This window comes from Malaclemys terrapin, chromosome 5, assembly GCF_027887155.1.
Source record: "Malaclemys terrapin pileata isolate rMalTer1 chromosome 5, rMalTer1.hap1, whole genome shotgun sequence".
Classification (NCBI taxonomy): domain Eukaryota; kingdom Metazoa; phylum Chordata; order Testudines; family Emydidae; genus Malaclemys; species Malaclemys terrapin.
The window spans coordinates 14,768,888-14,784,444 of NC_071509.1; the positions used below are offsets into that span (position 1 = coordinate 14,768,888).

The following is a 15,557-nucleotide window of genomic DNA, read 5'->3' on the forward strand; positions in this document are numbered from 1 at the left end:
TAATGGTGTGCTGTGCTTCCCAATTAAAATATGTAGTCCTTATTTTTAAACATATTTTAGCTTAATCTGCACTGCTCCTTTGCTATGACTGTTAAAGCTCGGAATGTGATTGTAGAGGCTTTGATGGTGTGGGTTTTATGTTGGTATTATATAAAGAGACTTTTAAGAGCTTTAACAAAAAGAAAAAGCTGCCGGTCTAACTAAAAGACTCCCTATAATATGCTACAGCGCTCTAAATACAGAGCTATGAGTGGTATGTTTTCATGTACATTTCTGCATGCTTTTACCAACTAATTGACTGTTCATTAATTTTTCCAAACCTTCCTCTTTCTGTTGCAGAGATAACTGATTTAGGTGAGTTACTGTAACTTCTTCTGCTCTGATGAATGTTATTTCTCAAGTCTTTCTGTGTTTGTGTCGTGCATTGCTTTACAACTAGACAATATCAACTAGTGCTTAGTTGCTGCATTTATAAAATATATTAGCGCTGACGTTTGCTTTGGGATACTTCCCGTTTAGTTTCTCTGTGTAGTCTGGTTCTTGTCTGTTGTGCTTGTAAATCATACACTTGAAATAGTTTTGTTGCTCAGGTAACAGTTACTGAAAATATTAACTACATGGTTAAATTCCTTACATGAATATTGTCATGTCACTGGGATACCCTTATGCTGATCCCAGATGATTAGGAGCACAGAACTGTGAACCAGAAAGTTGTGTCCTGCCATTGACTTGCTGGGTAATCTTGGGTAAGCCATTTGGGCCTAAATTTTCCAGTGCCCACTAATTTTAGGTTCCTCAATTTTCCTATGCCCACCTTGAGCCTCATTTTGTAGAGGTTCTGAGCACCACCAGCACCGTTTGCAACTTGTAGATATGCAGCACCTCTGAAAACCAGGCCCTTGAGGTCAAGTAGGGCCTGCAAAATGAGTGGATGTTTGTAAAATTTTGACCTAAATCCTTGCATGGTAGTTTCTCCACCTTAGGAAAATGGTAAATTTTATCAACTTGCTTAGTTTGATTTTAAAAACTCTGAACCAAAGCAGGTTGTACAGGGAGCTGCGTTCCCTTGACATCAAACTTAAACACGGTACAAGGAGTTACAAACAACGCTTCATCACAGGAGCAGCGCTTCTTCCTGCCGTCTGTCCTCATGTCATACTAATCATTGATCAGCAGTCCTAAACTGGACTAAAAACTCTCCTTCGCAGCACATTTCCCCCAAATAAAATCTCACGCCCAACAGTGTCAATTCCTCCTCCAGTGCCCACTGGAATGGATGGGCTTAGCAGCACATGCCTGGTAGGTTAACAAGCTTGGGCTTTTTGGGACCAGAACTGGGAGAGAGCATTCCAGAAGAAAAGGGGTCATCGCAGAGAATGCTCTGCTGGAACCCCTATCTCTTCCCTGCTGACAGCGAGGTGGTGCAGCTCAAGTATGCCTGCTAATCTTTACTGGGGCAGCCTGTGTCTGAGTGACTTTGTGTAGGATAGCCTGAGGCCAGTGGTTCAGCCTTTTCCATGCTGGGGGACACATCCCCCCACACACTCTTTCCTCCATTTAACAGGTTGAGATCTCATTTCCTAGGCCATTTAGGACTTCATAGGTAAGAACCAACACCTTTAGCTCCACCCAGAAGCCAATAGCAGATGTAGATCCTGGAGCACAAGTATAATGTGCTCATGGGAAGATACTTATCAAGCAGGTTGCCACCTTCTGCACTGGCTCCAGCTTGGGAATGGGTTTGAGAGAGCCCTGCATGGCACACATTGCAGAAATCTGGTCCTGAGTGCCAATGGTGGCCAGGTCTACATCCCAAAGAAAAGGCTGCAACCTTTGACCATATGCAGATATAGTTTTGATCTCTGCCACTGTTTGATCAACCAACTTGTGGACTCTGGTAACAGATGCTGGATATAAACCTCAATCAGAGGAACTTGTATAACAGCTGCCAATACTTTGACTTACTCTCCTCTCACTCACTGTCCCTGCCTGTCTTCTCAGGACTGAGCTTCAGCAAGCTCACGGTCATCCATATCCAGTCTCACCCAAAGTCACTGGCTCTGCTTTACTATACATCCCTTGGGCTGCTGTATGGCTTATTAGCACAGTGATAACTGCATGGTGCTTTAAAAACCAATACAAGGGCAGTTCTTGAGCCACGAGAAACTTACAGTTCTAAATTTGACATACCGGGGGGTGGGGTGGGGAAGAATCCAGGGGCTGGCAGGGTGGTAATTGTGAGAGGTGCATTTTGATAGCTCCTTCTTGTATTTAGGAAAAAATAATTCACTTCGTTAATTTGGAGATGCTGTCCAGAAGGGCTTGGATGGGTGTCCTGGCAGGAAGAGGGAGAGAGTTAGTAAAGTGCTAAGATCCTTGGATAAAAAGTGCTAGTTGAGTATTAAATATTTCCAGTTTGTGACCTGAGGATGATCTTGTTTCGTGTGTGCGTGTGCTGGTTGGCGCAGGTGGCATGTCTGTCTGACTGTTTCTCCAGTCATCTATTTCTAATAAAACTTTTTCTCTCTAGCTGGTCAGCTGTCTACAGATGATTTAAATTCTCTCATTGCCCATGCTCATCGTCGTATTGACCAGCTAAACAGTGAACTGGCAGATCAGAGAGTGAGAGAGCAGCAGCACATTGAGGCAGCCCTGGAAAAGCAAAAACTGGAAGATAAGAGAGCACTTGAGACAGCAGTGGCAAAAGCACTAGAGCACCACAAAAGCGAGATCCAGATTGGCCAGGACAAAAAGGTACAGTAAGCACAGGGTAATTGGTCCTCCCTCCCATGCTGCTGTTTTCCAGTATGTTCTCTGCCTGCAGTGGAATTCACCAGTGAAGTCTGACCTCTTCCAAGCTGCAAACTAATAGTGTGGCAGCTGGTTAGAAAACTGTAATATAGCTTTGGACATTGAAGCTTGATTCTCAAATGTGTGCGCAAATTAGGCTTGTAGGGGAAAACTTTCAAAAGCCCATGAGTCACTTAAGTACTTTTGAAAACGTTCCATGTATAGTCAGCCACAGCTATTACACACAAATATGGGTATTTGTATTCATATATGGTCAGCAAAATGTAGTGTGCTTCCAAACAAGATATGAAATCTTGCACGTGTGCACTTCTGAAAAGCAGGGTGTAATCTTGGCTGTACTGAAGCCAACTGCAAAACTCCCATTAACTTCAGTAGGGCCAAGATTTCACCCAGGTTGTGGTTGTCCAAAGCTGCATTCGGATTGAGATCTTCATAGTTAAGAACTCCTCCTCCTCCTCCTCCCCCCCTCCCCTGTTTGTTTTAATTGAGCTGTTTAGATCCAGGTTGTTGTGGCATTTGAAGAAAAGGGAACAGGGCTAGCTTGAGTGAACAGTTCACTGACAGGAAGCTCAGTACAAGAAAGAACTAGAAGCCTGTTGACTTCTCATGTGACTCATTAGTGCAAAAAACATTCAGGGATTGGGAAAACATATAGCCACTCCAGAAATAAGTGTTAGTGTCAAGTTTATAAGCAGATAAGCTGACACAGTGTGTATAGTTTGAAATAAAATATTACAGATAGATGAGGGGAAAAAAAGTAGAAGCATTTTAATTTGAGACCTGATTGGGGAAATTTTAGAATTTTTTTTTATGTATACTTTTATCAGAGCAATTTATTTTTCATGCATGTCTAAACTTAAAAGCATGCACAGTTAACTATCTAGCAAGTGTAGTCACTGGTTACTAGCATTATGGGCTTTTAGCCATTAGAAAGACAAACCAACAGAGCAAGAGAACTTTGAAGGTGTCTCTAAAACGTTGTTAATTTTAAAAATATAAAGTTACATAGAGTCTTTGTGATGTCAGGAATATGACCTCAAGAAAATTGTTGGGTTAATTTTCAATAACATCACCCTTGCTATCATCAAGCAGTTGGGAGATGAAGACTTATAGGTAGTGCCTGTTTATGTACAGATAGAAGAAGTCCGAGAAGTAATGGAGAGTGAAATGAGGACCCAGCTCCGCAGGCAGGCAGCTGCTCACACGGATCACCTAAGAGATGTTCTGAAGATCCAAGAACAAGAACTCAAACTGGAGTTTCAGCAGGTGAGGGAGGGGAGATCTATAATGAAATGCCAGGGACTACATGGCATGGTATCTAGTTTGTGATCGCCTTGGGAGATGCACATCATGCAAGGGTCCCACTGGACAGCAGTCTTACAAATGCATCCTTCAGTACACTTTAATGCAGGCCATAGAATGAAGCCAATTATACTGAAAGGGGATGGAATACACAAACTCTTTGATCACTTCAGATTCTATTCCTTTTAATCTTTTTGATGGAAGAGAGGATTTGCTGATACTAAACAGCAAGTGCAATAGTATTTGGCTCTACTCTCAAGTTAGGGTGCCTGATTGCCAGGGCGATGTTGTATTGTCTTTGGAAGGCATACAATAAACTGATCTGTGGTATTGTGTTCTAAAAGGTATAATTTTGATCTCTGTCCATGAAGTATTTGTTCATGTATTTGTTTACAATGGTACTAGATTTATGTTAAGTTTCTTGTTTCAGAGCTTGTCTGAGAAGCTCAGTGAACAGGAAATGCAATTCAAACGCCTTACTCAGGAACAACTTGACAACTTCACTTTGGATATCAACACAGCCTATGCCCGGCTGAAAGGGATTGAGCAGGCAGTGGAGAGTGAGTACTGGAAAATGGGGCAGAAACATTTTGTAATGACTGATGTACCAGAGCACAATCCAGACTAGTGGGGCACTGTGTCACCCCTACCCTGCACCCTTGGGTGCCTTGCAATACCTTGCTGTAGTAGTTCCTGCCTGGGCTGCTCACAAACAGCCTTCCAGCATGCTGGCCATACCCTCCGTGTTTGTGTTACTGTAGCCTGCCAGCTACACCCTGGCTTTCACCAGGCTTGATTCTACTGCAGGGTGACCCCAACACCTCACCCAGTCCCGGATCAGATCTTCCTCTAGAAAGGTTTATCCTTTACTGCCCAACCCTTTCCTGGACAGTACAACTATATTAAGTCTGTTATTCCTTGAAGGCAATAATATGCCATCTTATTTTAAATGGAGTTACCCAGGCACTTCAACTTAAACACTGGATTAGATGAAACAGTAAAAGTAGTTTATTAACTACAAAGAGATTTTGAATGAGTATAAGTGAGGAGGCACAAAAGTCAGAAATGGTTACAAGGAGAGAAAAAAAAAAAAAAGGTAAAACACTGTTTCTTAAGTAGATACTAATCTGGGTTGCAAAGCAAACTTTCACACCACACTCTCCAGTAGATTACTGACCAAATTTTCAGGTCTGAACCCCTCCCCCCCCCACTCCAATGGCTGTTTTCCTTTTGTCTTCTCAGGTGCGGAGAATGCGGTGGGGGTTGGGGGGTTTCCCACGGGGGGTTTGTCCCTTCTTTTTATAGTTTGTCTCTCCTCTTGAAAATCCTTTCCAGCTGAGACCCAGGAGTCAGTCTGTGTGGAAGACTATTCCCTGCTGGGGTTTTATTTTTCACCTGTTTGAACTTCCTTTGTTTTCCCTCTCTGCTTGATGACGTTTTTATCACTTAAATGCAAAGTAAGGCAAGCACACATTCCTTCCTTTATTTAGGACAGACCTGACTTCTGTCTGGTCAGGGCTGTGGTGTTTGGAACGTGTATCTATCATACAGGGGAATCTTATAACTTCACATACAATGTTGCCACACATATTTTACTAGGCCAATACTGACATGCAAACTGTAAGGTATCATTTGAAAACTCGTCAGGAATACTCTGTACAAAGATTCTTACAGTAGTGTGTAGGGTATGAACAGAGGGGTTTATTCCATCACAGTGACCCAAGATTGATGCCTAAGCACATACTGGCCACATAACTAAGTGACCTGTTTTTCCTAATGTGCTGAGCACTTCTGCCCTAGTGAGCAGATTCAAAGAGAATATAACCCTCTGCCAAAGTGTACTTGTGGAGAAGTAGCTCTCCTGCTTTTGAAGTGGCCGGCTTTCTCTAGACAGTTCGGGATAATAGCAGGTTTTGCACACCTCACTTCAGCAGTCAGACCCAATATTATCCTGAACTGCTGTTAAGCCAGCCCGTCCCACACCTCCAAAAGTAGATTGTGCTGTCTTTGAAAGTAAACTGATTCATGGGAAAGGGAACTAGCTTGTGCTTGTTAATGTGTTAAACTGGCCTATGAGGGTGCAGTTACTTTATAGTTACTTTGATGTGGCAGTTATATGGGGGGATGTGTGTCAATGTCAGTCTACGAAAACCTCCTTTCTGGGTTTATTCTGCAGGCCACGCAGTTGCTGAAGAAGAAGCCAGAAAGGCACATCAGTTGTGGCTTTCAGTTGAGGCTTTAAAATACAGTATGAAGACTGCATCTGGGGATAGTCCCACTGAACCATTGGAGTGTGCAGTTCAGGCCGTCAAAGCCAGCTGTTCTGACAATGCATTTACTGAAGCCTTAGTCTCAGCTCTCCCCCAAGAATCTTTGACCCGGGGAGTCTATAGCGAAGAGGCACTCAGAGCACGTTTCTATGCCGTCCAAAAACTGGCAAAAAGAGTGGCTATGATCGATGAAACCAGAAACAGCTTGTATCAGTACTTGCTCTCTTACCTACAGTCGCTTCTCCTGTTTCATCCTCCGCAACTGAAACCACCTGCTGAGCTCAGCCCTGAAGATCTGGACACATTTAAATTACTATCCTATGCTTCATATTGCATTGAACATGGAGATCTAGAGCTGGCAGCTAAATTTGTCAACCAGCTGAAAGGGGAATCGAGGAGAGTGGCACAGGATTGGCTGACTGAAGCTCGAATGACCCTGGAAACAAAACAAGTAGTGGATATCCTGACTGCATATGCCAGTGCAGTGGGATTAGGAACAACTCAAGTGGATTGATCTAGGCTAGGGATCTAGGATTATACTTTTGGAAGCAGTCTAATGCAGCAGAATCGTTTAAGTGCTGGGAAAAAAAATCAAATGATCTGTAAAGGGTTTGCACACCAGGACCTTGAAAGGGATAGAAAGAGTTATGTCTCAAACCACGGGTACTGTCCTGTCTCCTTGCACTGAGCTGAATCTCACCACCTGTTGTATTTGTATTGGTTTCAGTTGTTATCATGACAGCAACCTTCAGGATGCTTTCTCTGCAACTTGTATAGCCATTTTGTTTCCAAGTTGTACTGATTGGGCTTGTGATCCAGCCAAAATAATGTTTGTAACCCACCATTATTGATTTGCCAGTTGGTGCCGTTGAATAAAACAAGATGTAAAACCCATGTCTCTTCTATTCAATTCTCTTGCTTAAATCTATTACCAAATCCAAACAAGGGGCAAAGGCAGAAAGTTTCTATCAGTTCTCATATGCACATAGAAGATTGCAGCATCCAACTGTACCAGAGCAGATCAGTGATGCAGGAGTTGGTATTAGTGGCCTGAAGCTGCTGGTGGCAAACAGCTGCCACATCTCTCGGTAACCGTGTGTTAGTATATATTCTTGTTCTCAGTGTGTAGGAATTTAAATTTATACTATCACTAGCCCTTGCCTTTTACCCTACATAGTATAACTACTGATGCTATTTCTTGCAGTTGTATTTTAAATCCTTGAGTTAGTGCCAGGCTATGTATATAATCTAGAACTAAAATATCTTTGTGCTTAGGCAGTTCAAAACAAGCATCCTCTCACTGTGTAAGGAAATACTTTAATTTAGTAGTCTGTTAAACAGCATGGTCTGTAATTAGGACAGGAAGCTTCCAGGTGTGTGCATAGTATTACCAATTGGTTTAACCAGAAAACATCTTGAAAAATATTGGATTAAAACTCATCCTTGCCTCTATCATGATAGATATTAAGTATGGATCAAACACACAAAAGAGACATTCAGACTTGCAAGAAAATTCTGCTAGGTTTCCTAAATGCCTCCCTGTTCTGTATGTTCAGGGCTCATTAGTGGTAAGAAACTTTCCTCCCTATATTTCACTTCAGTGAAATGTTAGTCTGGGTAGAATGTATCAGCTCTTTAACTTACCTAGAACCAACCACATTCATCAGTATCATGCAAGGTGTCCCAAACAAACTACATATATTTATTTACAAAACATTACAACAGATTTAGACCACGTACTGTATTTCAGTTCCAACATGGAAGATAGTGAAGTAGACCTGTTCAAGCCTTTATTTACCCTTATTCTATATAAACTAGTTCAAACACATCAATTTTCCCCTTTAGTTCTGGCAGAGTTTATTATACATTTCTGTATGGTTAACTTTGCTTCATGCTTTAAAAATCAAAGCACCTAGAAGTAGGATATTTACCTAGAACAGATATCTACAACCTTATCATAATTAATTCACATTCCCATAATATTAGCATTTCAATTCTCACCAACAAAAGTTGCTATTTACAGTCAGCTTCAAACATTTGGAAAGGTTGTTGTAGGCCCAGCAGTACTCCTATAAGAATATAAGTTACACTGACTGACATGAACCAAAGAGCAGTGGCTGAATAATACAGCAGCAATCCAAGCTACCACTGCAACACTCTAGCGATATCCTTATGGTTGACTGATGGAAAGGCCAGCCACTCCTTTCACTGGCTGAGACCGTTAGAAACAACTGACTTGTTCCTTGCACTATTTTTTGTTTAGTCTAGCTGTAAATATGGCAGTGGAGGACAGGAAGAAAGAATAGAGCTGCCCTACTTTTGCTTAATCTAATCAAGTGTGACATGGCAGAGACTCTTCCTAGGTCTGTCCAGTTTTCCTCTTATCCCCCTTATTGTAATTAGTGTGTTTAGGCTATTCAAGCTGTTGAGAGGTGCATCTTCCCCTACTCCCTCTTAGCTGTCACTGTTACACTTCACTTTTAATCCTGCACTCAACCCCTTTTCTCTTTTCTGCTATTGCATGTTCATAGAAACTGCTTTAGTGTAGGAAGGAAGTACTGCTGAGCTTAACCTTTACTATGCTGGTAGCTATGGAAGTGATCAAAAAGATGTTACAATGAAAAGAATTGATGAATTTGTGCCTTGAGGTTCTCCATACTACCCAATTGTGATCCTCTTCAATGAAAAGATTCATCTGAGAAGGCTGATTAAAAGACTGACAAACTCCCTCTTCCCACAATGGAGCCTGGGAGGTTAAACTCTAGCCTTTGGGGTGGGTGTGTTAGGGACAACATCAGCCTAGTGGTATCAGTTAAAGGGAACTATCAAGCTTTTCAAGGCAGCACTGCTCATGCATGCTAGAAGACAAGGTCAGTGTAGGCCTCTGCTGGAGGGTAGAAGCAGCATCTTTGAGTACAGCAGCCATGTACATTTTAAGGTGAGAATCACCCCCCAGGTTGCAGGGTAGCTGGAGCCTTAGAGGCTCACAGTAGAGCAGCTGTCACAGCTCTGGGCCCCAAAGCCCATTCCTGAACCCAAGAGGGGAGAGGTACCATAAGCAAGTCCCTGGAGGAGTCTTCATAGATCAGCTCCATTGTACTGCAGAGTAACTTATAACACTTAATAGACTGATTGCACAGGGCTGATAATGTTTCATGTAAAACAGTAATTTAGGCTGTTTAAATTCACAGACTAAGTCAACAGAAAACAGGTAAGGCTGATGTAGATGTGGTCTAGTCCATAGCCATATGTCTCTTCTCTAACCCCTGGACAAGCCACTAGGGGAGCATTTAACGGCGAAGAGCTTCCATCATCTCTCTTAGCTGGTTTGAGGATAGTGGTGAGAGGAGAGGTATTGCTGCAAGCAGAACAATACAAGCCTCTTATTCCTAGTGTCCTTTGGTCTGTCCCGTCCAATGGAAGGAGAGGGGTGAAATCATGAGTGCAGCTTTCCAAAGCAGCCCACACAGATCATAGTAGTGAGAAACTGCTCCCATTCTTTGTTTCACAGGGAAAGCTAGAGAAACAGCTCCTAGTCGCTGTCGCTATCGCTGCTTTGGGGATCAGCATCTTCCACAGCCTTCCTGGGGAGAAAAGGTTCAATTTAACAGGTAGTTGAAACCCACTTGTGACATCGTTACAGAAAGGACAGTTCAGTGCACAGTATGCTACCACCACATTACGCCTCAACATATCCATGCTCCCTTCCAGAGGGAACTGAAGGAGACCACCCACTCCTAAGGCTCATTTTGTAGCAGGAGAGGCAGGCTGGAATGGGAGCCAGGCCAGATTGGGTTTCAAGAATAATTTCAGTTCTGCAATGCAACTTTCAGAGTAATGGTTTCCTCTCCTTCAGAGTCCTAAGGGTTACGCTGATTTTTAGCTGCTCCAGTAGTTTTTTCAGACAAGTCTTAGAGAATGTTGCCTTTTAAATGTCTCGCTTTTAAAGAAACTAAGTCGACAAAACCCACTGAAAGCATTATCTACTGGTAACATCTCCGATTCACTGCGCTGAGAGAACACAGCATGTATTCTCAGATGTGTTTTGGGTGCCCAACTAGACACCATTCAGGGTTTTGATGTTCAGAAGTTGGGTACTCAGCACTACCTGATAAATTAGTTCCTTTTAAAGATAGTCTTACACTGGGCACCCAAAAATCACTAGTCCTGTAAGCCCCCCCCCCTTTTTTTTGGAGGGGGGTTACTCTGACTAGACACAAAAGAGCCAGATTTTTATAAAGTCATTTAGGCAACTAAAGATGTAGACAAAGTCTCACAAAGGAGTATATCTGCAGCTATAGGTGCCCAAAGTGCCATCAAATGCCGCTTCATTATATCTCTGTTCAGTTTCCCCTGGTTTTGAGGATCTGTCTCTCAGCAACAGGGAAAAAGCGTTTTTGTTGTTTTTAAAATGAAGTTTTATTATAACTACACACAGGCCGGAGACTCACTAAAACTTGAAATCTAATCACCTTAGTGAAGAAAGGTGCAAGTTAGCAGTGTTAGGAGTAGAGCCTGGGATTAACATTGAGGTTTTCTGCAAGTGAGGAGGACTGGAGCGAAGGTTACAGCAAAGCTGTGTGTGGCATTCTGAAAGCCAACTCTCCTGTAAGTCATTCGCAGAGAGGGACACAGATTTTCCTAGTTACTGCTGACAGTGGATATGGAACAACAAATACATAAAACAATCCATCTTACTTCTGCTCTTCAGACAGTTCAAACTCCTCTTTCACCCTCCTTGCAAGCTTTGCAGTTGTAGGTAGACCGAAGGCAGCAGCCAACTTCACTAGCTTAACCGCCTGATCTGGAGCGTTGCTTTGTTTAGTGCAGGTCAAGACCTCATTCATCACCTGGTCGCTACAAGTGAGAAGCAAAGAGTGAATGCTCTGCAGAGCCAGAATGCCTGGGTTGGGAGCTCCAGGGTGGGGTGTCCACAGCACACACAAGCCCTCCGTAATTAACTTCACTTGTTTCAATGTTTAGGAGATTTTCAGAAGTGTTCAGTCAGGCCTAATTGCTCTCCCTGAAATCAGTGGGAGTTTTAGCTTTGCCTTTAACGCAAGCAGTTAGGCCAACACTTCTGAAAATGCCCTCCCTAACTGAGGAACACACATTACTATACATGCAATGATGTGCAGAACCTTCCCTCCCCCCCCCAGGCTGGGCTCAACCTCTCAGTGGTGGAGACAGAGGTACAGGAGCTTAGGGTTAAGTGAGCCCTGTTTAGAGATTGCTCTCACAGCCATTCCCTCTCCCATTAGAGGAGTTGGAGCATCCTGCTTGAACGATACCAGAGGCACTGCTCAGAGTGGAGCCCTCTAAACTGACAGACAGAGCCCTAGTATCTTGTAGGGAGCTGCCTGTAAGAGGAAAGAAGGGGTAGGGGGGGGAAATTTGCCTTCTCTGCCTTCCCCAACAAGCTCAGCTTGGAGGCGCAAAACAGCTGGCTACAGCTCTGCTACTTCTGTAAAGGTACCAGTCTGGCAGAGCCTCCAGGTGGCTGGCCAGACTCCCTCCTCTCCTGCTGGAGGGAGGACATGTTGCTGATAGGGAAGATGAGCTGGGGAGAAGCATCTGCAGCAGCTACCAGAGAGATGAGTAGGACAAGGGGGTGCAGCTGGGCCACTTAAACCAAAGGAGCCTTTTCCTGTTCTACTGGCAGCTCTCAAGAAGCACCTTCCCTCCCATCACATTCAGAGCTGGTGGCCACTGAGGACTAACAGCCATGCTGAAAACTTCAGAATTCCCCTCCTTCCCCTCAGCACAGATTCCTGCTGGGGCTCTGACTTCGCACATCAGCTTGGGGGATTTCACTAGTGCAAGTGCTTTGAGATGTACATATGCAGGTGTGTGCATATTAAACACACAACAGCTCCTTCCAATACAATACCTAATTCCCACTGCAAGCATATCTAGGCAGGCTGGCTGTAATTACCAGAACTGACGCTTGGCCAGGACACCAGGGCCAACACACAGACTCCCATTGTAAGTATCAGCACACACCCCAATACTTTTCTGAGGTAAAGATCACACTGCTTTAAATGTGTTAATTTCTCTTAGGAGTTAAAATTCCTACTTTTAAATTAAGCTTCTTTCTAGAGTTCTCAAAAGGTAACTAAACCCCCCACTCTGGTCAGTTTCATTTTGAATGATCTACCAAACATTTACCAACTGTAAAGCGATCAGTTCAGGAGCTAGTGTGATTCGGTGTGATCTGAAGAACTCCAGCAGGAGCACCTATTTCTTTCAACTAGAGGGTCAAACGCTAAGTATGCTAAAATGTAAGACCATCAATCTTAACGTAAGAATGGCCATTCTGGGTCAGACCAATGAGACACCTAGCCCGACAGGTGTCTATTCTGTTTTCCCGACAGTGGCCAATGCCAGGTGCTTCAGAGGAATGAACAGAACAGGACAGTTTATCAAGTGATCCATTCCCTGTTGCCCATTCCCACCTTCTGGCAAACAGAGGCTAGGGACACTTCAGGGTGATGTTGGTTGGGAGAGTCTCAGAGGAGCTGCTCTTGGTCTCTAGTGGAGAGTTAATCTGGCCCCACACTGACCTGTTGGGCTTGTTCAGCAACACACTTTGAGTTGTTGAGCCCATTCAATTATTTTATTACCCCATATCTCAAGAGTCTGACACAAGTGGGGGAAAAAGTCACAGCATCAGAATTTTAAAGTCTCAAGGATCTCACTCAAACCAACCTCTGCCCCTTGACCATGTCCTGGGGCACAAAAACCTATGCTGAGAGCTCTTATACTGGGTGCATGAATAAACCCCTCCCCGCTCACCAGGGAGGCCAACACCCAAATGAAAAGTATCCAATTTAGGAGTTCTCTTAGGAAGTGAAGATGTGAAAAACCACAGACTGCTAATGTCACCTAGAAACACAATGCAAGACCCCAACCAAAGTAGTGTGAGAGATCTGCCACCTGACATCGGACCACTAAATGAACTCACCTGGGGACTCTCTGGTTTTTTTTGAAAAGCTCCAGCATGTTCCTATTTGAAGACGAAGAAAAAAAACAACAGCTGAGGTTATAATGTCAGTCTCATTAAGGAAGAAGTGTCTTTGGTATACACATTTTGAAATATTCACTGATTTTATCTGCAGACTAAAATGATTAATTTATGTCTACCTTAGTCTTCAATATAGTAAGAAAAATGTCACTGCAGGCATATATGCTGAGAGTGCACTTAAAAAAAAACCCTTTCGCCTTAAAAAAAATTCAAACAGATGTAAATGTACAACTTTATATAAAGGCACCCACCTCCTGGTCTGTTCCCAAATGTACTGATCCAAGTGAATCAATGGGAGATTTGACTTGGGAGTTGGATCAGACCTCAAAATTGGGGACTGGATTTTTTTTTTTTTTTTTAATAAAGTGCTCACAGACCCTAGGTTTTTTTGGTGCATTTACAAGATATCTGGCAGCATAAAGCATTTTGCATGCAAGCGAGTAGGCTATGAGTAGGATACTATGCCAGTCTGTGATTAAAATCTGAATTGGAGATATCAAGGATGCAAGCAGGACAAGAATTCATAGTAGCCACACACTTACCAGGCTTCTTGGATACTCCCCACCCTTGAGAACAGTATAGCAGTGTTACCCAGAGCACTCGCTGTCCACACTAAGGGGACCTGGTTCTTCTCTTGAGTTTCAAAAATAGATTTGATATCTGCAGCACAGTTGGCAAATGACATTTGAGTCTGTGAAGAGATTACTCTATTAGCACCCAAACATCTGTAACTTGTGGGGCATCTTGTTTACCAGTGAATTGTTTACCACACTTTCAAAATCAGAAAACATACCTCTTTTATAGGAAGACAGCTCCACCAGAAAGCTCTCGACTGGACGATTTTTAAATACCACAGCAACTGTAAGTCACTGTATACTAAGGCAAGAAAGGGGAATACTACCAGGTGACGTTCGGAAAGCTGCAGAAAAGCTTCTTCACATTAAACCACTGGGGCCAGGCATGTTATGAGCATCTACATTTGCACATTTTTTTAAAAATAATCTCAATGGAGGAGATTTTCAAAAGGCACAAATGGCAGTTATGCATCTCACTCTCCTTGAACATCAGTGAGAGTTATGGAGCTAAATGTCATCTGTCCCCCACCCAGCGAAAAACAGCTTCTCTCAGTAAGTCAGATGTATATAATCTGTAGATTCCTCGATCTTACGATTTTTGAGTCATCTTGAGTCAAGTTCATTCCTGGTTTAACTCCACTGAAGTCAACGGAGTTATACCAAGAGGATGGAATTTGGCTGCTCATCTCTACAAATTCAGAGATGACAAACCCAGATAGGGGCCAATTTCATTCTAGGAGAGAGATCTAGTCTTTGTGCATGGTCAGATATGGAGCCTGAACCCCTCTCCATTTAGAAGAGAATGAGCTGCTCGCAGGGCGTTCTCATGAGGGGCCCACCCAGGTACTGGAATTCACTCCCCTCTCCCACCCTGGTCCCCAACAGGTCTAATGTACTGATTGTCAGGGCATGCTGCAAAGCCCACCTTTTTTGAGGATGGAGGCGCATGTTGAAAGCTGAAGCGGGTTTTGGGAGGATGCTGAGCTTATTTGCCATATAGTGAAACCTCAAATTAATAAAGGCACCTAGAACCCTTAATAGGAACTTTAGATTAATCTAAATATATAGGTTTGTGTTATTTGTGATCTCTATGCAGTGAATGGAAATCTAGGATTCTCTCTACATGATGGTTCTAGTTACTCTAATACTTTGCACTTAGTGTTAACCTCCCCCACCCCTGGACAATAAAGTCAGGGTGACACTTTCACCCTCACTGATCACTTCATGAGCCTCACCTCCTGAGGGTGTATCTCCCTGGCCATCAGAGCCAACACCTCCTCCAACAGTTCGAGTTTTCTGTTAAGCCCAAGCTGTTTGATCTCTGATTGAAGAAAGAGAGTGGTTAGCAATGGAGCCTTTACTGCATCGGACACGCAACATTCCCTCCCAAGGAGCAAGCAGGACAATTTTTAATAGTACATTTAAGGAGCAGCTCAGATGTAGGCACCGTTCTCATGTAAATGTTCTCACTTTTCCCAGCACATGCAGGACAAAAACATTTACATTCAGCTCCCATAATGCAGCTGAGGTCCGTACCCCTGCGCCAATCATCATTGCTGATTTAAAGGGAGAGCC

General features: G+C 43.3%; 2 protein-coding genes and 1 non-coding gene across 5 annotated transcripts in view; 1 reads left to right on the forward strand and 2 right to left on the reverse strand.

Annotated features, from left to right (window-relative positions):
* Positions 1–7,277, forward strand: part of IMMT (inner membrane mitochondrial protein) — a 34,757-nt gene extending 27,480 nt beyond the window's left edge. For 2 of the 3 annotated variants that reach the window (XM_054030650.1, XM_054030651.1), the window contains exons 11-14: positions 2,531–2,754; positions 3,946–4,077; positions 4,544–4,673; positions 6,290–7,277. In XM_054030650.1, coding sequence (XP_053886625.1) covers positions 2,531–2,754; positions 3,946–4,077; positions 4,544–4,673; positions 6,290–6,897 — 1,094 coding nt within the window. In that variant the 3' untranslated portion in view covers positions 6,898–7,277. Of the gene's footprint in view, positions 1–339; positions 2,755–3,945; positions 4,078–4,543; positions 4,674–6,289 lie in introns of those variants that run through there. The other variant, XM_054030652.1, reaches the window with a different exon arrangement.
* Positions 7,278–8,064: 787 nt separating this feature from the next.
* The window catches only part of PTCD3 (pentatricopeptide repeat domain 3), a 37,170-nt gene continuing 29,677 nt past the window's right edge, over positions 8,065–15,557 (reverse strand). Inside the window, exons 20-24 of the mRNA XM_054030654.1 lie at positions 15,218–15,303; positions 13,950–14,098; positions 13,348–13,389; positions 11,082–11,240; positions 8,065–9,967 (exon numbers count right to left, since the gene is read on the reverse strand). Coding sequence (XP_053886629.1) covers positions 9,916–9,967; positions 11,082–11,240; positions 13,348–13,389; positions 13,950–14,098; positions 15,218–15,303 — 488 coding nt within the window. The 3' untranslated portion in view covers positions 8,065–9,915. The remainder of the gene's footprint in view (positions 9,968–11,081; positions 11,241–13,347; positions 13,390–13,949; positions 14,099–15,217; positions 15,304–15,557) is intronic.
* On the reverse strand, positions 15,411–15,542 carry LOC128838768 (small nucleolar RNA SNORD94). The gene has a single exon (XR_008445270.1). It is a non-coding gene; the product is annotated as a small nucleolar RNA SNORD94 (small nucleolar RNA).